At 35.5% G+C, this 25,743-nt stretch overlaps 1 protein-coding gene across 4 annotated transcripts in view; it reads left to right on the top strand.

Annotated features, from left to right (window-relative positions):
• HLTF (helicase like transcription factor) overlaps positions 1-13,410 on the top strand; it is a 48,947-nt gene extending 35,537 nt beyond the window's left edge. For 2 of the 4 annotated variants that reach the window (XM_054585187.1, XM_054585185.1), the window contains exons 19-25: positions 2,779-2,903; positions 3,389-3,567; positions 4,879-5,004; positions 5,328-5,440; positions 5,782-5,962; positions 8,482-8,562; positions 11,233-13,410. In XM_054585187.1, the coding sequence (XP_054441162.1) occupies positions 2,779-2,903; positions 3,389-3,567; positions 4,879-5,004; positions 5,328-5,440; positions 5,782-5,962; positions 8,482-8,562; positions 11,233-11,385 (958 nt within the window). In that variant the 3' untranslated portion in view covers positions 11,386-13,410. Of the gene's footprint in view, positions 1-2,778; positions 2,904-3,376; positions 3,568-4,878; positions 5,005-5,327; positions 5,441-5,781; positions 5,963-8,481; positions 8,563-11,232 lie in introns of all 4 variants that reach the window. The other 2 variants (XM_054585184.1, XM_054585183.1) reach the window with 1 other exon arrangement.
• The last annotated feature ends 12,333 nt before the right edge of the window (positions 13,411-25,743 follow it).

Genomic DNA, 25,743 nt, shown 5'->3' with positions numbered 1-25,743 from the left:
ATAAGTTCTTTGGCTTTTCCATTTCCTATACTGTTCTTAACTCCCCCCTGTCTATTTTGTGTCTACCAATTATACTTTTATTCCCCGTATCTTTTCCCCCATTCCTACCCTCCCCCTCCCCGCTGCTGATAACCTTCCATTTCTATGCTTCTTTTCCTGTTCTAGTTGTTTGCTTAGTTTTTGTTTTATTTTTTTAGGTTCAGTTGTTGATAGTTACCAGTTTTTTGTCATTTTAATGTTCATAGTTTTGATCTTTTTTTTTTTTATAAGTCCCTTTAACACTTCATATAATAAGGACTTGGTGTTGATGAACTCCTTTAGCTTTACCTTATCTGGGAAGCACTTTAGCTGCCCTTCCATTCTAAGTGATAGCTTTGCTGGATAGAGTAATCTTGGATGTAGGTCCTTGCTTTTCATGACTTTGAATACTTCTTTCCAGCCCCATCTTGCCTGCAAGATTTCTTTTGAGAGATCAGCTTATAGGCTTATGAGAACTCCTTTGTAGGTAACTCTTTTTTTTTCCTCCTGCTGCTTTTAAGATTCTCTCTCTATCTTTAACTTTTGGCATTTCAATTATGATGTGTCTTGGTGTGGCCCTCCTTGGGTCCAACTTCTTTGGGACTGTCTGATCTTCGTGAACTTGTATGTCTGTTTCCTTTCCAAATTGGGAAGTTCTCCTTCAGTATTTTTTCAAATAAGTTTTCAGTTTCTTGCTCTTCCTCTCCTGGCACCCCTATGATTTGGATGTTGGAACATTTAAAATTATCCTAGAAGTTCCTAAGCCTCTCCTCATTTTTTTTGAATTCTTGTTTCTTCTTTCTGTTCCAGTTGAGTGTCCAAATCATTGATTTGAGCACGGTTTCCTTCCCTTCACTCTTGGTTTTGTGTATACTTTTCTTTATTTCACTTTGTATAGCCTTCACTTCTTCCTTTATTTTGTAGCTGTACTTGATCATTTCTCTGAGCATCCTGATAACTAGTGTTTTGAACTCTGCATCTGATAGGTTGGCTATCTCCTTGTCACTTAGTTCTTTTTCTGGAGTTTTGATTTGTTCTTCCATTTAGGCCATATTTCTTTGTCTCCTCAATTTATCGGTGTACCAGTCTGGATGAATGTTTCTTTTTTAGCTCCTTGGTTGTTGGACTTATATACAGTTCGATTTTCTGGCAGTTATGGTTGTTTTTGTTTTTTAGATTTGTTGTTATCCTTTTGGTTGTGCAAGGAGGCAAAGCATATCTACCTATGCCTCCATCTTGGCCAGAATAACAACAGTCCTATGAGGTGTGTATTATCACTGTTATACTACTGTTAGAGCTGAGGAAGTTCAAGACAGAGATTAAGAAATCTGCCCAAGTTTTCGCAGTTAAATTGGCAGAATCAAATTTTAAACTCAAGACAGTCTAGCTCTAGAGTCTGTGCTCTTATTATTAGGCTAAATTTCTTTTATTGTCTTACTACTTAAATATCAGGTTGGTTTGGTATATAAATTTTTGATTACTTACTCTTCCTTCAGAACCCGTATTGTCATGTTTTACTGTATTTTATATTGAATGTTCCTGTGGAAAACCCTGATTTGATTTGATTTGATTTGATTTTTCTTTAAAATCCAGCAATTTCACCAGGACCTCTCTGTTGATATTTTTTTTTTCCTGGCATATGTGCCATTTAAATCCATGTATTCCAGGCCTTGAAAGTTCTTTAAATATTGTTTTCTCTTTCATTATCATATTTCTCTTCGTGTACTTTGGATGTTGTTTTTCTGTAGCTGTCACTTTATTCTAATTCTTTACATCTTTCTGTTTAATTTTCCTTTTCTCAATCCTGTTTTCCACATTGTTTCCTATGTTTTTATCAGTGGCTAGACTCTAAGTGTTGTCTTCTATTTCTCTGATGGTTCATTTTTTTCCTCCTCACTTGAGCTGTACTATTCATCTCTCTTTTCCACATTGCTTTGCCCTACCTTTTCAAAGCTCTCTGTCTCTACTTTAAGATACTGTTTTTGTTTTGTTTGTTTTTTGGAATTGTTTTATTGAGTGGTCTTATATCATAGCAGTATTCCTGGTCATAATTTTTATATGCTCTGTGTCATCATTTTTCTGGTGAGTTTTCTTTCACTGCTGTTTGTTCCCTCTCTTGCTCTTTGCTGATTGTGACTTATATGAATATCTTGAGTTTTTTCTGGACTAGCTGTTTGCAAGAGAGTTACATGAAGCGGGGGTGGGAGGGGTGGTTATAGCTGTACCCCAGACTAGAAGGAAGTATCCTTATTTATGATTCACAGTTACATGTGAGTTCTTTTAGGTTTTACCTGTGTTCATATAGCAGATCAGAGGCTTTTAAGTTTCCTTACAGTGTGGAATGCTGTGCCCATAGTCTTTCTTAAAAATACAGTAGGTCTGTGTGTTTCTTTATTCAATTTACCTTCCTTCCTCCTTAGAATAAAAGTTGTCCAGGGAAATTCAAGCCATCAGTCATGCACTGTGTTTTTGTTCTTGCACTTGAGAGAAGTTGATTTTTACCTCAGAGCATGTGGTCTGTTTTGAAGAATTGTGCTCTGGAAGATCTGTTTGAGATCATCTTTCTGACTGATTTCTATTGCACTTGGCAGCCATTTCTCATATGTTTTGCTTTTTTGTTACAGATCTCTCCTGGTTTCATTAAAGACAGCTTTTTTTAAATTCTTGTTTTGATGTGATTTCCAGAGAAGAGAACAATGCCATTTTTATTCCACTGTTTTAAAATAGAAAATATTGTAATATTAACATTTTTACTTTTAGGTATTTTAATGAAGGGACTGTCCTTGCACACTATGCAGATGTCCTGGGTCTTCTGCTCCGATTGCGACAAATCTGTTGTCATACTCACCTTCTTACAAATGCAGTGTCTTCCAGCATTCCCTCAGGTAGGTAAATAGGATTGGTTTATACCACTGTATTTGTTAGAGATACTTAAATCAGAAAGATAAATTTTTCATATGGCTTAAATTTAGTTTATTTATCACATAGACTTTGTTTTTTATATAGAACCTAAATGGGAATACATCTCAAATCTCATACCAGTGAAAGAGGATATTAATGAAGTCTTCCAGGATTGCCACTAATAGACGCTCTTAGATTAAAGGTTCAAATAGGACCTACCTCTTATTCTGTGGTAGTACATGCAGATTGTGTTGTAATGATGTTTCTGTGTAAGGTATATTATGTGGATTAGCTACTGTTTTAGCTTCTGAATTTTTCTTAAACTTGCAAATTTAAACCATGCTTTTTGCCCATAATAGAAAAAGACCAAAAATACCCAAGCAAAACTTTTTCCTGTATAAGAAAGATTGACTTGTCTAGTCATATTACAAATTTTGTTCTGAAATTAATTTTTCAGCCTTTTCTCTAGGAAATGATACACCTGAAGAACTACGAAAGAAGTTAATACGGAAGATGAAGTTGATTCTGAGCTCAGGTTCTGATGAAGAATGTGCAATTTGCTTGGATTCTTTAACAGTTCCTGTCATAACACATTGTGCACATGTCTTCTGTAAACCCTGTATTTGCCAAGTCATTCAGAATGAGCAGGTTAGTTTTAATGCCTAGTAAAAATTGAGTGTTTGATGGAGTGGTACACCAGTTTTGAGTGTAAAGAAAACTCAGGTCCAACATTATGAGTTTTGTGCTTGGATTTACTAATGTACCTTTCTTTCATTGTTAATTATATCATTGTTTCAATAGGTGATACATTTCTTATAATTAAGCCCTTTTAACATAAAAAGACATTAAATTTTTGGTTGCACATTTCACAGTCAGTATTCTAGTTCTAATTGTTTATATCATTCATGTCCAATAAGTAGATTGATAATGTAAAATGCAAAGGTAATTTTAATTTTTTAATAGAAGCAGATGAAGTTAGCTCTTACAATATATTTTTATTCACCCAGTATATCTAAAATATAAAAATTATTAATGATATACTTTATATGATTGTTACCTTAAAATTTTATTGATAAAATTGAAGTTCAAAACCCAGTGGTATTGTATACATTTATAGCACGTCTAAATTTGGCTTTGCCATATTTCAAGGGCGTAATTGCTGCATTTGGCTATTGGCTATGGTATTGATTAAGGTAGATCTAGATTCTTATGTGTGGTAGAATGTTTTGAAGTGAAATAATCCTTTAAGCAGTCCTTCAACTGAGGTAGAATTTTTAAAAACATTTTTTATTATATAATATACATATAGGAAAAATATAAACGTCATTATTGTACAGCTCAGTGAATTATGAAGGAAACGCATCCAAGCCAAGACTACCTAGGTCTCTCTGTGCTCTCTCCCAATTATTTACCCTCTCCCTCCTCCTTTAAAGGTAACCCCACTCTGCTAACTGCCAACATTGTTTTAGTTTCAGAATCTTTTTTTATTAATTATTATGTCTTGATACAAATGGAGACAGCAGATACTGTTTAGAATAAACCTGATAGGATTGAACTGATCCAGACTGGCTTTACAAGCCATTAAGAAGACTTTTTTTTTCCTCTTACATAGTTGCAACTAGTGTGCTATATTGTTGTAGTTAGGTTCAAGAAACTGTTATTCATGGTTTATTTACTTGTCTGCAGATAGTGTAACATTTATTGTTTCAAGTTCTTGGTGCTAGTCAAGGTCACATACTTTTGTTCTCTTTTTTCCCCTACCCCACTTACATTAGAACATTATATCTGTCTGGAGTTCAGCATGTGCATATTTGTCTCAAATAGATGACTAATGAAAGGTTTTATAGAATGGTAGCTATTAGAAATATAGAATTTACAATGCATTTTAGAAATCTTAGGTTACTTTACATTTCCATTCCTCTGATAAGAATCACTCATACTTTGTTCTTTCTTGTGTAGCCACATGCTAAATGCCCTTTATGCAGAAATGATATACATGGAGACAATTTACTAGAATGTCCTCCAGAAGAATTGGCATGTGACACTGAGAAAAAGTCTAACATGGAATGGACATCCAGTTCGAAGGTAAAATATTAGAGTATTTGTTTTATGTTATATAAAGAAATGCCATGTATAGAAATAATAATTATGCTTTTAATTTTGTCATTTACATATTATGTTTTTGATGATTATTGGCTATTTTATTTTTAGTGGTGACTTTTAGAGGAAAGAGAAAGATTTCTGATTATGGTTGCATTTTTTCAGTATTAATTTTAAAAATTGGTGGTATTTTACTTCTGCATTTTAGGGAAGTAATACAGCAAGACCTTTCTCTTCATTATAAATAAATTTTGGATATACTTTTCCAATTCAAAATGGAAACTAATGGGTGTCCTGATTTTTTTCAGATCAATGCCCTAATGCATGCATTGATTGACTTAAGAAAGAAGAATCCCAACATAAAAAGTTTAGTCGTTTCTCAGTTTACAACGTTTCTGTCTTTAATAGAAACACCACTCAGGTAAGTTGAACAGTGTTTCTCAATTTCAGTAAATGGATTTTTATATGTGTTTTGATTTGGATAGCAAAAAATAGTTATGGTTTATCAGTTACTTATTTCATCTATCTAAAATAACATTCAGAGTCACAATAAAGGTTATTTCCTTGGAGTATGGATTTTAAAAATTTAGTCCAAATTTATTGCAAAAAAAATTGACTGCAGGGCCTGACATTGTAGTGGATGGTTAGTCAATATTTGTCAAAATAAATGAGTGAAAGAATTGGTTGAATAAAGACAATGTAGTTACTTAACATGTTTTTTGTATAGGAAGTGTTATTTGTCTCTTTTGTCCTCTCCATTAGAGCCTCTGGATTTGTGTTTACTCGTTTGGATGGTTCAATGGCCCAAAAGAAAAGAGTTGAATCAATTCAGTGTTTTCAAAACACTGAAGCAGGATCTCCAACCATAATGCTTCTGTCCTTAAAAGCAGGTGGAGTTGGTTTGAACCTTTCTGCAGCTTCTCGGGTGTTTTTAATGGACCCAGTAAGTAATTTTGTAGACTTTTTGGTATGTTATTACTTCTATTTAAAATAGAACAAAAACTATTTGGTAAATAGCTTCATAATTTAAGTGCTTTACATATATCAATCAAATGAAATTCTCACAACATCTCTGTGAGGTACATCTTATTATCCCTGTTTTTCTGATTAGGAACCAGAAGCACTGAAAAGTAAAATAACTTGCCTAACATCAGGCAGCTAATAATGTGAAAACCAGCAACAGAGGCCCTGTCCTTAAGAACTGTGCTTTTCTATTTATCTTCTATAGGCAGAATAAGTTTCTAGTTACTGTAATATTTTAAGAGAAGCAGTTTCATTCATTTATTGAACATACAATGGGATCCTGCTTTGTGTCAGGGACTCTTAATAGGCACTGGGAATCTGGCTATAAACATGGTGCTAATGGTCTCAAGCTTTAATGTGCAAAAGAATTAGTAAGATGTAATTTCTGATCTCTACCATAAGAGATTCAGGAGTTATTGGATGAGCTTCAAAAAGCTACATTTTATACAGACCATAGATTGTTTAGGTGCAATTGGTCCAGCCTCACAATTTACAAACAATACCAATAATGGAATGTTTTGGGTAAATTTTTGTGTCTAACACAGTGCAGTCACTTGAGGTTGTGTAACAGAGGCCTAGGGGTAGAGTGGGAGCTAAAATTTACTCTCAACTTTACTCACCAAACTGTGACCTAAGCTGCATCCACATAGAAGTGCCTTTTTCTAACTGCACAAAGGGGCTCTTTGGGCTGGAAGCACTCTAAACTAACTTGGGTTCATTGCACTGAGTACACATCTCACTCAACAGTGTCTACCACCCCTACTGACCAGTACTGTGAATTCGTCATTGTTCTCTCATGTGCATTCTAGTCCACTCTCCTTGGCTGCCAGGTTACATTGATGTTGCGCAAACTATTCTCATTATATTATCAGTGACTCAACGTTTTCCAGATGGAGCTCGTATTAATTAACCCAATGAAAATTCTAGAGACTGAATTTTGGAACTAATTCCCAAATTATTTTATTCTTTGGTTATAATCTTATTACTTGATAAGGAAGTGGCTATTGATACCAAATAGAGTAATTTAATTAGTATTATAGTTTGTGAGAGACTAAACCTTTTAGCAGTTATAGTTTTAAAAAACTTACAGAATGTTTTAGCAGTTTCATAGTAAGTTGTTTGAACATTTCAAGCTTTCAGATGTTTACAATGTTCAGATGTTTTACCTTGTTGTCTAAGAATTAATTTCATGTTTCATTATGTGCTTTTGATAAAGCTAATTGTTCATTACTCATGTGAGAATGGGAGCTATCAGTTTTAACTATCATGAGATAAATTTGATTCCTGGTTGTTATTAGATGTATTATTTCCAGCTTACCATTAGGTTTCTGGGCAAAATACGGGCAACAGAAAGGAACATTTTACCTGGGCTCTTGGCATAATGGTTTCAAAATGTGTCCATTTGTGTAACCGAAAATATGATTATCAATTTTAGAAAATCATAAGCTTAGTTTGTATTTAAATCTAACTTCTGTACCAACAACAAACCAAAACTCAAATTACAGCAAGTTAATAGTAAAATCTTTTCCCTTGATCGCAATGGAACTTTATCATCTACATATGGATTGATAAGTTTGTTTCTGTTCACAGATGACACTTTGTTGTCTAAATGTTCCTTTTCCTCAGAACATCTCATTTTCAGTTTCAAGAATCATCCCATAGTTTAAATTTGAAATTTAATCATCATTACCCTGACAGTTCATGATAGTGTTTCAAAACCACTTGACTACTATCATTCTAGACTGAAGAACTTTATATCTTTTTTGCTTAGTCTTCCCTTATCATTGATTCATTGCTTTATTCTTCACGGTAAGACTGTTTCTGTGATAATGCCAATGTTAGTTAATGTTTCTTTTTTCAGTTTTGAAGTTAAACTCATTCCAAATATAGATACAGAAAATTGCATCAACAAAGTCTTAAATAATTTTGAGGACTTTTGATTACTCCTAAAATCTTTTTTATACTTTTACTTAATGAGTGGAGGAAAGTGGAAAAGAAAACAAGAACCAAAGACTAGCAAAAGGAGAAAAACTTTTTCATAAATGGACCCAATTACATCTTTTCTGATCTAAATTAAGTTACTTAAGAGAATATGTAAACCTTTTTTCCCTGTTAAGCAGACATAGATCAACTTTAAAATGGGGGGAAAAAGCAGAAAGCTATTACATGATTAATCAACTATCATTTACACTGTTCATTTTCTATGTGTCAGACCCCGTATTAGATACTGGAGTGAAATGATGGGGGAGAGTACCTGCCTATCATAATAGTGATTGGGAGTCTGAGGGGAGTGTGGGTTTTTTATCTCAGAGCATTTATCATGTCAGTATCTGAATTCAGTCAGAAGAATTTCAGTCAGTAAAAGGTGTACGAATACTGGAATGAAAGAACTTGTGCAGATCAGGGTAGTAATAGAGCAACTCTTGCTCCATTTGCTAGGCCTGGAATCCAGCTGCTGAAGATCAGTGCTTTGACAGGTGCCACAGGCTTGGTCAGAAGCAGGAAGTGATCATCACAAAAGTGAGTTTTTAAGCCATCTATTTTAAAATTAACTTGTTCAGGGTTTTCAAGTTATACAAATAATTCATGAATATATTATTATAAAGGATTGAAATAATATCACCTTTATTCTCTTCAGAGGAAACCACCATCAATAAATTGTTTAATATATGTTGTTCAAAGTCTCTCTGTGTTTACATAGGTTCATCCTTAATGTGTACCTTTTTAAAAATTTAAGATAAATGGGATCATATTTTATTATTCTGCAACATGTTTTCTTTCCCCTTAACAGTTTATATTGGGGACCACCATGTATGAACATTTAGATCCAACTTACTTTTTTTTCCTAGTCTGTGTTGGTAAGATATAAATAACATATTTAAAATATTAAAAAATATTACTTGTGCAATTCAGTGATAGTAGCGCATTCACATTGGTGTTGCAGCCATGACCACCATCAATGTCCAGAGCTTTCTCATCTCACACTGAAACTCTGTACCCATTACACATAAGTCACTGTTCCTTTCTGTTCCCCGCTGGCAACCACACTTCTACTCTGTCTCTGAATCTGACTACTCTACAAGCCCATTCTTTTTAACACCTGAATATAGATACATCATACTTTATTGAACTGGTTCAATTTATTTACTAGTAAAAACTGCCATAATCAGCATTGTATGGCATGCATTTTTGTGTATATATTCAAATATTTCTTCAGGATTGGTTAAATAGAACTCTGGGTGTAGAATTTTTTATTAGATAACTTTCAAGTTGTTTTCAAAATAAACTTTATGATGTTTGAGAAGGATGTAAATGTATGCTTATGTGATAGTCAAAAAAGTGCCCTCCTGATTTGCATTAACCTAAGACCTTGAGCATATCTGTTGTCTGTTAATATTTTTTTCTGTGAATTGCTTTTTATATCTTTTGCCTAGTTTTCAAAAAGTACAAATACGATTTTAGAATATAAAGGATTCCTTTATACATTCTGATTTTAATTGCTTTGTTAAGTATATTGGACATGTTTTATTCCAGCTCTTGCTTACATTTGAACTTTATGTGCTTTTTGTCATGAGAAAGTTTTAAAATTCTTGTGATTTAAAATATGTCAGCCTTTTTGTCTGTATCTTCTGGATTTTAAGGTCTTGCTTAGAACAGTAGGTTTATCTTCAAATTTTAAAAATGAATCTTAAATTTACTTCGGATTCTTTGGCAGTATTTTGTTTTTTATGATTCATGATACTGTTCTAATTTTATTCCTTTTTTCAAGTGAAGAGCTATTTTGCTTCAGTGTTATTTTGAAAAGTCCCTCCTTTTCATTTGAAATTTTACTTTAATCATAAACTAATTCATATGTATTACATGTATGTTTTATGGACTCTGTTCTGTTCCATTGATCTCTTTTTTTCCTATTCCCAGGACAATATTACTGTTAATTACTATGGTTTTATAAAGTATGCTTTAAAATATACTAGGGCAAAATACTCTCATTGCCTTTTTTTTTGAAAATTGTTTTGGTTATTACTACTATTTACTCTTGAATTGAACTTTGGATTTAGGTTAGCAAATCTCATTTAAGAAATCTTGTTTGGGATTTATTGAATTTATGATTAATTTGAGAACTGTCTTTTTTATAAATAGTTTCCGATACAGGAACCTAAGTAGTATCTCTATTTCTTTTTTCTTTCTTTTTTTTCCCCCTCACCTGAGGACCTGTTACTGATTTTAGAAAGTGAGGGAGGGAGGAAGAGAGGGAGAAAGAAACATTGATGTGAAAGTGAAACTTCGATCAATTGCCTCTCCTATGGCCCCTGACTGGGGACCAAACTTGCAACCCAGGCATGTGCCCTGTCCAGGAATTGAACCTGTGACCTTTCAGTTTACAGGATGATATTCCAGCCAACTGAGCCACACCGGCCAGGGCTATTTGGGTTTTTAATGTATTTTAATAACATTTTGTAGCACAACCTTAGTTACCGCAGTAACCAGTACTCTTATACAGTGTCTACTAGCAGTAGTGATAGTAACCATTTTGACTTGTTACTGTTTTTGTTGGGAAAGCTTTCATTGTTTTATATTAAACATGTTGTTTTTGATAAGTTTCTAGTAGATGCCCTTAATAAGGTTGAGGACATTTATTTCTAGGCTAGTAAGAATTTTATTTTCTCAGGAATAAATAAATGTTTAATTTTATCAGATGCTTCTTAACCATCTGTGATGATCACTTTTTAAAAAATTTTTAATGTTATGCATTATACCAGATAAAGACTTATTCTTGCATTTCTGAGAAAATCTCATTTGCCTTTTTAAATACAACGATAAATTTATTTTGATCATATTCCAGTTAACAGAGCCGCCTGTAAAGTTTGCTTTTTTGTGTGCTATTCTTATCTGATGATAGAGTTTTAGGATACAACTATGTCTTTCAGAGAAAACCGTATTGCATGATAAAGGAAAGCAATGCTCATCTCTAGTAGTTATATTCTAAATATTCTCACAGTATATTCAGGAAAAAAAGGGGAGCTAAACAGTTTCTAATAGATTATTATTAACCATTTTTGAAAGCTACATAATACTAAAAGAATGTAAACCCACATTCCCATCTTCTCAGGTTTTCATTTATTTTTAAGGATTTTAAATATTGTGACCTAAAAAGTACTTAACCAATTTAACTCTTTTTTTCTTTTAAAGTTTATTGTTAAGGACTCTGTTGAAGAAAATATGCTGAAAATACAAAACACAAAGAGAGAACTTGCAGCTGGAGCCTTTGGAACTAAAAAAACAAATGCTGATGAAATGAAACAAGCTAAAATTAATGAAATCAGGACTTTAATTGATTTGTAATTTGCAATTTTGGTAAGATCATTTTGATCAAATTATACACAGAAGTTTTGGAAATGATAAAAATACAGTTTTAGAAATGAGATCTAGTGGGTATGTCTTTTAAAAGGGGCCTATCGTTTCCTGTCAGCGAAGAGGTATTACTGATACATAATCTCTTCTATATACAAACCTATTTTTAATGATATTTCAAATAGCAATAAGTTCTGTTATATCCTGTGGCCTGAAATAATTTTTTTGAGAAAGAAGTTACTTTGTTATTCAGCTATTCATAGTATCTCTGCTGAGTATTTTCATGTTGCTTGCAAATACTCAGCTTTTTCATATTTCAAATAGGTCAAACCTTTTATACTTTTGACCAAATAAAGAGTTGTTTTCTATGTTGGACACATTTCATTTTTCACCAAAACCTCCCATTGGTGATAGAGTGAATTCAGCAGTACTTGTAAATGAATCATATATACACAGACTATATATGAGATTGATTTTATTAGACTTTCAAAAATGATATTTGCATTCCAAAACCAAACTTTAACATGAGAGACCAAAGTCCAGATTAGTAAATTACTTGTAATTTTTTTCTACAGTTTCATTGAGATGTAATTCATATAAGTAACTTCCAGTTTTATGTTCATGGGAGAAATAAGGACTGTGTTAGAACCGTATGTTCTCCATTGGAGTCAGGCAGTCTATTCATTGTTTTACTGTAACTTGATGTGTTAGTGTGTAAATACAGGCTGAGTGAAAGGGAACCAGTTCTACCCAATTTGATTTGAATATTTAAATTATGGAATTGCTGAATAGATATTTCTATATATAGATAATTTTTATTTATGTAGGTTTTTTTGAAGTAACTTTATACATTTTTATAATTGAGAAGACTACTATATGTGAGAGGTGTGATATCTGGATGGAAGTTGGGCTGGATGACCTCCAAATCATTTTGACTCTTAAAGACAGCTTAATCCTGAATAGAAAAATTTCTTTTTTATTGTGTTTAGAATCAGAATTTGATTTGGGACCGTCAGTAATTCATCCTTCTGTCTTTTTGTTACTTTTTTGTTAATCAAACTCACAGTAGTTGCCACAGAATTTTAGGTGATTCTTTGAATCACATTCATGCAAATGAGCTATAAATTTAGCAATCAGGTTAGGTAACCAGTGGTGTTTTTTCCTTAAGGGAAGCTTTTTCTTTTTTTCTTTAATCCAAAGAAAGAAGAGATTAGTTACTGTAACAGGAGAAGCTTTATGTTTGACAGTACAGACTAGAGAACACCTTATATTTTTCTTATAGTGTTAGAAGTGACTTGAGTAAAAGGAGATTGGAGGCAACATTGTGTTGTAGAGCACACACATAAGATATGTGCTAAATCTATTAACAGCTAAGTCTTCCCCTTCCTGTGCCCTGTTTCTTGCTCCAAGGAAACAGTGGGTTAATAGCAAGAATTTTCCCAGTCTGTTTTCTCTTTGGCAGCAAGTGAGGCAGGGCTGATGAAAAGGACCAGCAGACCTTTCTGCAGGAATGAGAGTGAGCAATAACTTAGGGTTGGTTCACTAGCATTAGGGAGCTGTAGGGAAGCTCCTTACCTTGTAGGACTTGCATTACACAGAAAATCAGGTTGATCAGAATCTCATGAAGTACAGTATGTGGGTTTTCTATATACCTGTACTACAGAAAGAGTAAGTATAAATGGAGTGTTTTCAGCAAAAACCAAAACAATCTACTCTTCTTGCTTACAAAGGTAAAGCCTTGCAAACTCACTGTAAAGGTGAAGACTTTGCTTGCTCCTTTACCCAGGCATTTACAGATTAGTGTTCTTAAGCACATTCACAATAAATTTGGCAAGTCATTTGAAAAGTATCTCGTTTTGTATAGTTCTATTAAATTGTGTTAAGTAAAAAACAAGTTTAAGTTATCCCAAGAAAATATATAAACCACTGGAATGACAAGTTCACATTATGCTATGCTGTTAATTCTGTTTCATTATGTAGAATAATAGCTTTAGATATATCTTGAAGGGATTGTATTCCAGGTTGTGATTCAAACTGAATTTTGTTTTAAATTTAAAATCAATAAATGTTTCAAAAATTTATTAGCTTCCTCAGTGACATAATTTTAATGACTACTTTTTCTTTAAAGAAAATTTAATCTTTCATAAATATCACACTTCTATGAAGATGTCTATATTACATAATTATATGATTCTTAATGACAGTACATAAAAAGTACTAGTAGTAACAGAATAAGTTACTCATATTACTACCACCTTTTTTATTTTGCTCAATTTAACTGGGTGAATATCCTGTTTAGAAATTATAGTGTATGTAAATTTTAAGTTTATGTTAAATATATTGTTCTTCTCAAATACAAGTTCTAATTATTTTTACACTTATGATAATACCTATCTATAGTGGTATTACTGGGTAATACATTCTACGTTGTAGATTTTGTCCTAACTACAGCTCTAGGATTAGAAATAGTTAATGAAGAAAATAATCTATTTGTTATCAGTGAGTAGCAATGAAATTATCCTTCAACAACATCTGTTTTTTGTTTGGGAATATCAAAAGCATTGGTGTATTATTATCATTATTTATCATACTTGCCAAAGTTTTATTCATTGAGATTTGGAAGATCCAAGATGGTGGAGGAGTAAGTAGAAGCTGCTCAAACTTCCTCCCAGGACCACTAAAATTACAACTAAATTGTAGCAAAATCGTCCAGAATAACCGTCTAGTGATGGACACTAGCTGGAGAGAAGCCTTATAACCAAGGACAGACAGAAGGAACTGCCACAACGTGATTGGTAGGGAATGCAGAGGAGGTATGAGAGGGCTGGCTGGGCTCCCATGGGTGAAAGCTGAAGTTCCAGAGGGATATTTCAGTGTCTGGAGGGCTCCCACTAAGAAGTGTGCGGTCTAAACCCAAAGATGGGCTCCCTAGCCTACAACAAGAGCCAGGAAGGGAATTCAGGTAACGTCCAGCTGTGAAAAGCAATGGGATTTCTGTTCTAGAAGAGACAACTGGAGATGCACAGAGCCTCTTAAAGGGCCAAGGCACAAAATTCCATTTGCAGCCACTTACCCTGGGCTCCAAGAGAGGTAAGGCAGGGTAGACTAGAGATGCATGAGGAGAGTCTAGAGCTGGTAACTGGGGACAAAAATGAAGGAACAGCTGCCAGTATCCCTGTGCTGAGTCATTTCCCATACTGCGGAGGCCATCTTTCTGAGGCAGAAAACTCCCATCCAAGTGGCATTAGCCTGAGGGGAAGTAATAGCCCCACCCACAGGTATTATGCAGCCCTACCCTGTACAGCTTGACCTGCGCTGCTGAGGAGTATAGTTGGAGGCTATCTCAGTGACTTAGTTTAACAACAAACTTGGGGAGCTCTAAATTCTGAGACTTTAGATGACCCTCCCCTGGGCGTGGTACTGGTAACAGCTGGTGTTGGTGAGCAGCCTAGTTTTTTCTGCACACAAACAGGCCTGGCATGGGGAGCCACAAACTCTGGGTCATTGATAGTTCTAAACAGGTTGCCCACGGCCAGTCACATTCAGCATGCAAAATAGGTCTGCACCAGTGTCTTTGCAGATCTACCAAATACATAGAAACAACACAAAGAGACAGCCAAAATGGGAAGACAAAGAAACAGGCCCCAAATGAAAGAACAAGAGAATCCTCCAGAAGAAGAGCTAAGTGAAATGGAGGCAAGCAATTTATTTGATATAGAGTTTAGATTAATGATTATAAGGCTACTCAGCATAAAAAAACAAACAAACATCGAAACCATAAAAAAGGACCAGTCAGAAATAAAGAATGCAATATCTGAAATAAATAATACACTGGAAGGAATAAACAGCAGAGGATTGAGTCAGTGATTTAGAAGACAAGGAAGAAGAATGTCCAGGCAGAGCAGCAAAAAGATAAAGAATTTTAAAAGAGGAGAGCTTAAGGAACATTTGGGGCAATGATGAAGTATAACAGCATCTTCATCATGGGAATAACAGAAAGAAGAGAGTGAGCTAGGGATCAAGAACCTGTATAAAGAAATAATGACCAAAAACTTTATTAATCTGATGAAGGAAAAGATACACAAGTCCAGGAAGCTCAGAAACTTCCATATAAGTTGAACCCAAAGAGACCTACACCAAGACACATAATTAAAATGGCAAAGCTTAAAGACTGGAAAATCCTAAAAGCCACATGCTAAGAGCAGAATTTACCCACAAGGGAGCTCCAATTAGGCTGTCATCTGATTTCTCAACAAAAACATTTCAGGCCAGAAGGGATTGGCATGAAATATTCAAGGTGATGAAAAACAAGGACCTACAACCAAGGCTACTTTACCCAGCAAGGCTATTAATTAAAATTGAAGGAGAAATAAGTAGCTTGCCAGATTAGAAATAGCTAGAGTTTGTTAACACCAAACCAGTACTATAACAAATGTTAAAGGGCTTTCTTTAAGAAGAAGGAGAAAAAGAAAAGCGAAGGAAAATAGTTTAAAATATCAATAAATACATATCTATCAATAATCACCTTATATGTAAATAGTATAAATACTCCAACCAAAAGACATAGGATAGCTGTATGGATAAGAAAACAAAAGCCTTATGTATGCTATCTCTAAGAGACCCAAGTTAGATTGAAAGATACAGACTAAAAATAAATAAATGGAAAGAAGTATTTAATGCAAAAACAACAACAACAACAACAACAAAAACCAAATGCTGGGGTAGTAATACTTATCCTAACAAAATAGATTTTAAAACCAAGGCTATAGTAAGAGACAAAGAAGGACACTATGTAATAATAAAAGACACAATCCAACTAGAGAGTATAACATTAGTAAACATTTATGCACCCAATATAGGAGCACCTATATATGTAAAACAGATATTGATGGACATAAAGGGAGAGATCGACAGAAACACAGTCATAGTTGGGGATTTTAACACCCCTTTGTCTTCAGTGGATAGATCTTCCAGACAGAAAATCAACAGAGACAGGCCTTCAATCACACACTATATCAAATGGATTTAATTGATATCTTCAGAGCATTTCATCCCAAAGCAGCAGAATATACATACTTCTTAAGTGTTCATAGAACTTTTTCTAGGGTAGGCTACATGTTAGGACATAAAACAAGTCTCAATAAATTTAAGAGGATTGAAATCATATCAAGCATCTTCTCTGACCACAATGCTAAGAAACTAGAAATCACAAGAACAACACTGAAAAACGTACAAAGACATGGAAGCTAAATAACATGTTATTAAACAATGAATAGATCAATATGAGATAACGGAGGAAATCAGAAGATACCTCGGAACAAATGAAAATGAGGACACAACAATCCAAAATCTGTGGGGTGGCTCCCAGTAAAGATGTCAGCATAGGCAGACATGGTTTGCCTCTTCGCACAACCACATCAACATTTCAACTAAAATATAGAAAAACCATAACTCAAAATTGTCAGGAATCATGCCCTGACTTGTGTGGCTCAGTGGATTGAGTGCCGGCCTGCAAACCAAAAGGTAGCCAGTTCTAATCCCAGCGCAGGGCACGTGCCTGGGTTGCAGGCCGGGTCCCAGGTGGGGGGCTTGCAAGATGCAACCACACATTGATGTTTCCCTCTTTTTCTCCCTCCCTTCCCCTCTCTAAAAATAAATAAATAAAATCTTAAAAAAAAAAAAAAAGCAACCCTCGGTAATCAAGTTGAATGGGAGCCTGGCCACTACGGATTTAAAGAAACTATATCCATTGAGACTGGTAGGAGGGGCACAGACAACGAATGGGCTGGTCTCACCCAGGTGTGTTGGATAAAAGTTTAGGAGAGAGATCTCGGGAGCGAGGAGTTCCAGCCCTACACCAGGCCCCCTAGCCCTGGGTTCCAGTGCCAGGAAAATAAGTCCTCACAACTTCTGGCTGCAAAAACTAGTAGGGACTGAGTCAGTGGAAGAAACTTCTGGAGCCCCAAGCAGTTCCTCTTAAAAAACCCAGACATGGATTCACGTATTTAGACTTACTCCCCCTGCGCTCAAGCACCGTGGTGGCAGCTTGAAGGCACCAGTGGCATTCTGGGAGAGACTAAAGTGCCTGGCACTGGGGCGAGCAGAGGCCATTGTCCCTTTTCTGAGCCCTTGCCCTGCAAAGCCATGGAGCCGGCAGGCCAGTGCCATATTTGAGACTCCATCAACCTGGTGAACACTGTTTGACCCACCTTGGAGATCCCCAGAGCCACTGCCCCACTAAACTTAAGGGTTCATCCAAGCTGCTTTTCCATATGAATAACTGGTCTTGGTTTCTATTCCACAGCTTCCTAAATCCTATCAAACAAGCAACAGCTGCCCTCAGTGAGCTCCAGCCCAGGCACTAGCAGCAGCTAGATTAGTTTCACAGCTTGGCTATGCCAGGGAATCTTCAAGCCCTGCACAAGTAGCAGCCTTCTCAGATTGCTTTATAGTTCAGGAATGGAGGCCCTGGACAAAACACAGGTGGGAGCTGATCTTGGGCTGCACCACCTGGGAAACCCCAGGGCCAGCTCACCCAGTGGGCAGCTACAGACCACTTCAGAGCACCACCACCCTGCCCCTGCTCAGCTAATCCTCCACAGAGGGTGGGGGTTGTTAGTAAGTGGTCACAGCCAGTCCTTGCAGCTGATTGGCCTGGGTAAATCCCTGCCACTGATCTGCCAACAGCAATGAAGGCTGACCTACAAGAGGAGGGTGTGCTGAGTTCACAGTAAGAGCACACTGTGAATACCCAGCTTGGGTGATAGGGGAGGCTGTGCCGCTATACCCTACAGGGCACCTACTATATTAGGCCACAATACCAAGCCACGGAGTCAAAGCAGCTGTATTTAATACATAGAAATAAACACAGGGAGACTGCCAAAATAAGGAGACAAAGAAACATGGCCCAAATGAAAGAACAGATCAAAACTCCAGAAAGAGAGTTAACAAAATGGAGATAAGTAATCTATCAGATGCAGAGTTCAAAACACTGGTTGTAAGGATGCTTAGTGAGGACTTCAGCAGCATAAAAACATCCAGTCAGAAACATAGGAATCACTAACTGAAATAACAATTCACAGGGAAACAACAGTAGAGTAGATGCTGAGAATCATATCAATGACTTGGAACATAAGGAAGCAAAAAACAACCAATCAGAACAAGAAGAAAAAAAAAGAGTCCAAAAATATGAGGTTAGTATAAACAACCTCTGAGACAACTTCAAGAGTTCCAACATTCACATAGTAAGAATGCCAGAAGGAAAAGAGAAAGAGCAAGAAATTGGAGATGTATTTGAAAGAATAATGAATGAAAATTTCCCTAATTTGGTGAAGGAAATAGGTCCAGGAAGTACAGAAGAGTCCCAATCAAGTTGGACCCAAAGAGGATCACACCAACATACATCATAATTAAAATGCCAATGGCTAAAAGATAAACAGAGAATCTTATAAGCAGCACGAGAAAAGCAGAGGGTTACCTACAAAGAAGTAACCATAAGACTGTCAGCTGATTTCTCAAAAGAAGCTTTGTAGGCAAGAAAGGGCTGGCAAGAAGTATTCAAAGTGATGAAAAGCAAGGACCTACAACCTAAATTATTCTATAACAAAGATATTTAGAATGGGAGGGCAGATAAAGTGCTTCCCAGACAAGGTAAAGCTAAAGAAATTCCTCATCACCAATCCTTTATTACGTGAAATGTTAAAGGGACTTATTTAAGAAAAAGAAATCAAAACTATGAACATTAAAATGACAACAAACTCACAACTATCAACAACTGAATCTAAAAAAATAAAAACAGAGACAAACTAAGCAAACAGTCAAAGAATCAAAGGTATGGGGATCATTTGGAGGGTGATAAGCTGGGAAAAGTAAGGGGGATAAAGGGGGATATGGAGTAAGGGTTAAGAAGCATAATTGGTAGGAACAAAGTAGATGGGGGATGTTAAGAATAGCATAGGAAAGGAAGAAGCCAAAGAACTTACACGCATGGCCTGTGGACATGAACTAAGGGACGGGGGGTTGCTGGAGGGAATTGGGGTACTGGTTGGAGGGGGACAAAGAGAAAAAAATTGGGACAAGTGTAACAGCATAATCAGTAAAATATACATTAAAAAAAAAACAAACAAACAAGATCTGTGGGACTCGGAAAGCAAACCTAAGAGAGAAATCATAGCACTAAAGGCCTATCTCAAAAAACAAGAAAAAGTTCAAATAAACAATCTAACTTTACACTTAAAGGAATTTGAAAAAGAAAACAAAACTCAAAGAAAGTGGAAGGAAGGGAATAAAAGATCAGAGCAGAAATGAAAGAAACAGAGTCTAAAGAACTGACACCAAATATCAATGAATCCAAGAGCTGGTTCTTTGAAAAGATAAGATTGAGAAACCTTTAACCAGGCTAATCAAGGAAAAAAAAAGAGAGGGGACCTATATAAATAAAATCAGAAATGAAAGAAGAGAAATAACTTACCCCAAAGAAATACCAAACAAGGGAGTATAAGCAAATACTATGAATAACTATATGCCAACAAATTGGACAACCTGGAGGAAATGGGTAAATTCTCAGAAACATACAGCTTTTAAAAAATAAATCAGGAAGAATCAGAGAATCTGAATGGACAGATTACACTTAGTGAAATTGAAGTAGTAATAATTAAAAAAAAACTCCCAACAAACAAAAGCCCTGAACCAAATGGCTTTGCAGGTGAATTTTACCAAACATCCTGGGGAAGAACTAACATCTCTCCTCAAACTATTTCAAAAAATTAAAGAGAAGGGAAATCTCCAAGCTCATTTTATGAGGTCAGCATTAACATGATTCCAAAACTAGATAAAGACTCTACAAAAAAGAAAATTATAAGCCAATATCCCTGATGAACATAGATGCTAAAATCCTCAACAAAATAGTACCAATCCAAATATAGCAATACATTAAAAAAAAAAAATCATGCACCATGATCAAATGGGATTTATTCCAGGAATACAAGTTTGGTACAATGTTTGCAAAACAATAAATGTGATTCACTACAGAAATAAATGAAGGATAAAACCATATGATAATATCAATAGATGCAGAAAAAGCATTTGATAAAATCCAGCACCATTTATGATAAAAACTTTCAGCAAAGTGGGTATAGAGGGAACATACCTAAACATAATAAGGCCATATATGACAAACTCAGTGCTAGTATCATACTCAATGAGAAAAAAACTACGAGCATTCCCCTTAAGATCAGGAACGAGACAGGTATGTCCGTTTTCACTTCTCTTACTCAATATAGCACTGGAAGTCCTGCCCATAGCATTCAGACAAGGAAAAGAAATAAAAGGCATCCAAATTAGAAAGGAAGAAGTCAAAATGTCTTTATCTGAGATAACATGATACTGTACATATAAAATCCCAAAGATTACACGAAGAAAGTTCTGGAACTGATAAATGAATTCAGTGAAGTAGCAGGATACAAAATTAATATCCAGAAATCAGTTGCATTTTTATATACCAATAATGAACTAAGGGAAATTAGAAAACAATCACATTCACAATTGTTACAAAAAAATAAAATACTTAGGAATAAACCTAATGAAGGATGTAAAAGCCTTGTACTCAGAAAATTATAAAACAGTGAAGAAAGAAATAAAAAAATACACAAATAAGTGGAAGCACCTACTGTGTTCATGGACAGGAAGAATTAACATCATTAAAATGTCCATGCTACCCAAAGCAATCTATAGATTCAATGCAATTCCTGTTAAGATTGCAATGATATATTTCACAGAACTAAAACAAATATTGCAAAAATTTATATGGTACCCACAAAGCAACAGTGATCCTGAGAAAGAACAAAGTTGGAGGAATCAGGGTACCTAACATCAAACTATACTATACGTTGTAATCAAAACAGCATGGTACTGGAACACAGACACTTAGAAAAATGGAACAGAATAGAGAGCCCAGAAATAAATCCACACCTTATAGTCAATTAATATTCAACAGAGTAAGTACATATGATGAGCTAAAGACAGTTTTTTCAGTAAATGGTGTTGGGAAAACTGGACAGATATGTGCAGAAAAATGAAACTAGACCAACTTCTTATGTCACACACAAAATTACATTTAAAATGGATTAAATACTTAAATATTAGGCTTGAAACCATAAAAATCCTAGTAGAAAACATAGACAGTAAAATCTAGGACATTGCTTATAGCAATATTTTAACTGATGTATCTCCCCGGGCAAGAGAAAACAAAAAATAAACAAATGGGACTACATCCAACTAAAAGGTTTTTGCATAGCAAAGACCATCAATAAAATCAAAAGGCAACCCATGGAATGGGAAAACATATTTGCCAATACATCTGATAAGGGGTTAATGTCCAAAATTTATAAAGAACTTACAAGACTCAACACCAAAAAAACAAACAATCCAATTAAAAAATGGGCAAAGGACCTGAATAGACACTTCTTCCAAAGAGAACATAAAAAGGGCCAGTAGACATAAAAAGTGGCTCAACGTGACCAATCATCAGAGGAATGCAAATTAAAACCACAATGAGATATCACTTCACACCTGTCAGAATGGCTATCAGGAATAAATCAAAAAAACAAGTGCTGGTGAGAATGTGGAGAAAAGGGACTGCTTTTGCACTGTTTATGGGAGTGTAGACTCGTGCAACCACTGTAGAAAGCAGGATGGAGATACCTCAAAAACTAAAAAATGGATCTGCCTTTTGACTCTGCAGTCCCACTATGGGAATATATCTGAAAAAAAAAAACAACAACAACAAACAAATAACCAAATCCCTACTTTGAAAGAACATTAAATATTCTTATAATCATTGTGCTCTAGTTACAATCACCAAGATATGGAAGCAGCCCAAGTGTCCATCAGTAGATGGGTGGACTAAACAACTATGGGACATTTATACAATAGAATACTACTCAGCCATTAAAAAAGAAGAAAATATTACCTTTTGCAACAGCATGCATGGACCTGGAGAACATTATATTAAGTGAAATAAGCCAGTCAGAGAAAGATGAATACCATATTTCACTTATATGTGGGATCTAACCTGAATGAACATGCAAAAGAGAGACAGACTCACAGAGAGCAGTATGACAGCTACTGGTGGGGGGTGGGGTAGGGAGGTTAGTGGGAGGAGGAATTGAACAGAAAAGGAAAAAGGACTCATGGACATGGTCAACAATGTGTTGACTTTCAGGGGGGTGGTGCAGAGCATTAGGGTTACCGCGGGGGGGCGACACATTGCGGGGAGCACGGGGCATGGGCACTCCTGGATCTGAGTGTTACTGTCTGGAGCCAGCTGAGGAGGGAGCGGGGCTCTGAATCCCACAGAGCCTGTCCTGGGGTTGTCACGGGTGGGGGGGAATAAACACGAGTTGTTGAAAACACTTGTCTGTTTGCCAAGAGAGGGGACATGGCTCTTCCCTCTAGGGGAGAGAAGGCCCCGAACCCCCATGTCCAAAGGCTTTTATTGAGAACCATATGCACAGGGATACGAATGCAAAGCTCATCAAACCATGTCAAAAGGCTATGTTTACAGAAAACAGAGATCAAAGATAACAATTCGAGGAACACAAGAGATCTGCCTCAGGTCAGGGTCTATGAATAATATAAATCTCCTTCCCAGTATGAGCCGGTTATCCTCACTTTTGAGGGAAGAACAAAGCATGCTTAGAGGAACTTACTTCTAGGCCTGATTGTCCCCATGGGATCCAGTTTAGGGCTGTACCTGCCTTTAGTATTGTTTCAAGCCTGAGCCAGGCTGGTAGGGCAGAGCCACCAAGAGATAAGGAGATTTCTTTCAGATAGAATGAGGACCTTGGTCACATCCAAGCTGAGCCAAGGGGTGTGGGACTTTTTGCCCTTTCTCCATGTCCACCCAAATCCTTGTCTTGCTGCCAGTACTGGCCGGTGTCTGTCTTAGGGCGTCTCCCATGTGAGAGAACTTACCCGTCATCAACAACCAACCATCAGAGGGCCAAGCAGGGTGATGTGAGGGAGGCAGGGGCGCAGGTTTTGTCTCCTCAGTGGCCTGTTTTCCCAAGGCCTCCTTGATTAGCTCTCAGCTTTGGGCCCTCTCACCTGTCAGCGGGGCTACAGTCCCTGAAACCAGACGGGGCATTTCCCAACAGGAGTTAACTAGTAATGAAAAACATACAATAAAAGTTAAAAAAATAGGAAGACAAATTTTATGTTAGGTTTATTAACAAGAATTCAAATGTTTAACCTTAAGTTTTTAACTATATTAATTTTAAAATATTTGCAAAATATGCAATACAACAGCTTACCTTCATTTATTTCATCAGTAAGTGTATAGTAATCTTTCTTACATGCTCTACATTCTGGATTTTGTACCTCATTTGTGTGGTACTTCTAAATAAAAAGCCAAAAATTCTTGTGGCTATGAATGATTTGGATGCTTCCTTGCAGTAAGGGCTACTTCAAGGGAAAACTCTGTTGACTGGAAACCCTACTGTAAGCAGGCATAATGTTTTCTTCTATGCCAGTATATTTGTACTTATTGTGTTCATAATAAGGGGGAACAGTTTTCTACATAAAACTATGATAATTTACTCCTTTTATATGATTTCTCATTCCCAATCAGATATTTTAATGGTAAAAATGTGATATTTTTTTCTCCATTCCAGCTCCCTACCCAATCTTACTGACCAAGAATGCTCTGACAAATTTAAACCCAATTCTGCTTTTAAATTTGTAAATTGAATTCTACATGAAAATTCAACTTTAATAACACACACAGGTTAATGCATGTGGCACAGGCCTCCTCCATTAGCCTGAACCAGGTATCCAAAACTTTATAATAACTAAGCTACATTTGGACTTCTACATTTAGAAGAAGAGCAGTCAAAATGATTTCTTAGGCTGGTGGATAAAATAAATCCCAGGGTATGTATGTCTTTGCATATTTGAAACCCAGTCTGGACTATTTCAAGAGGGTATTTAATGTTGCTTAAAAATGATTATTAAGAGTCGTCAAAGAGATATATTGTTAAATATGTGCTCTATTTACTAAAGCAGAGATAATGGTCTAATGTTTTAGGAAGTGTCATTGTTTACCATCTTTTTAGCATTCTAGTTTATTAAAAAATAAAGGCAGATAAAATTAATCAGGACATGGCTTCCTGAATCCTTTAATTTTCCCTTTTTGTTAGGGGAAGGAAGAGCTATTTACTAATAGTACTTTGTAGGTTTTTTTGTTTTTTAAATTTGCACTGATATTAATAGTTGATAAAGAAAAGGCAAATATTTCATGAGAAATGGTCTATATGCTTCTTGCAGATGTCGGTGTAAGGAGAATTAAGATAAATATCCATATTCATTATGTGTGCTATAGACCAAAGACATGGATCTGACCTTTGTGTAGGCACCTCTGTGTTATAGCAAAAGAATATTATATACACCATTTTTCATAAGGGTAAAAATATAAGGATATATTTTGATCACCTCCACAAATGTATGTTGTAATTTATTTTTGCCTTTTGACACATCTTACCAAGTAATCCTTGGTATTTGAGGCCCCACAGAAAAGATTTTGCAGTATAATTGTACGGCTTTGCATAAAAGAGTTAATACTTGACATTAATTTAAGCATATCCTTGGTGGATCAGGGAAGGAAAAGAAATATTAGCTTAGTTCAGTGATTCTCCAGCTTCTTAACCTGACTTTTATGCACATTATGCTATTTTCTATGGTAAACTGTCATTCTTTCTGATTCTGAAAGTTATCAGAAAGCCTTCACTGAATACTTATTTAAAATAAGAAATTATGTAATTTTTTTCACTTTATCTTTTGCCAAGTGAAAAAATAGGGAACAAAAAAGGTAATAAATATAAAAAATTAGCACTGTGTGATAGGTTTGATTCTCCCCATTTGCTTTGATATCATTTCTCAATCATAAAAAAAAGGCTTTGAATCTTGTGATCTCTTCTGATACAAAGGGAGAATCCCAAAATACATGTCATTATGTGGATTGTATACTGTATGACCAAAGTAATAAGGCAGTAATAGTTGTCTAAAGCTTAGTTTTCTGTCCATCTCAGCTGGAATCCAGGGCCAAAAAAGGCTTCAGACCAGCTAACATAATAGCCTTTAGTAATATACTTGACTCAGTAGAAAAGAAGTAGCATTCAAAGGCCCTATTATTGTACATTTGACGCTTTTCCTAGTTTTGTTCTAGGAACAGCGAGTGAGAAGTAGTAACTGATAGACTGGGCATCATGAAAGAAACCTCAAAAATTTACCAATGAACACAAAATAAGTATATCAAGAGTTGAGCTGCTTAGTATAGATGTTAAGGAGCCCTTA

The sequence above is a fragment of the Pteronotus mesoamericanus genome, unplaced genomic scaffold (assembly GCF_021234165.1).
Source record: "Pteronotus mesoamericanus isolate MK-2021 breed Mesoamerican mustached bat unplaced genomic scaffold, CSHL_Meso_final contig_82, whole genome shotgun sequence".
Taxonomy (NCBI): Eukaryota; Metazoa; Chordata; class Mammalia; order Chiroptera; family Mormoopidae; genus Pteronotus; species Pteronotus mesoamericanus.
Note: the sequence above shows the minus strand (reverse complement) of the source record. Positions and strands in the feature narration are given on the sequence as shown.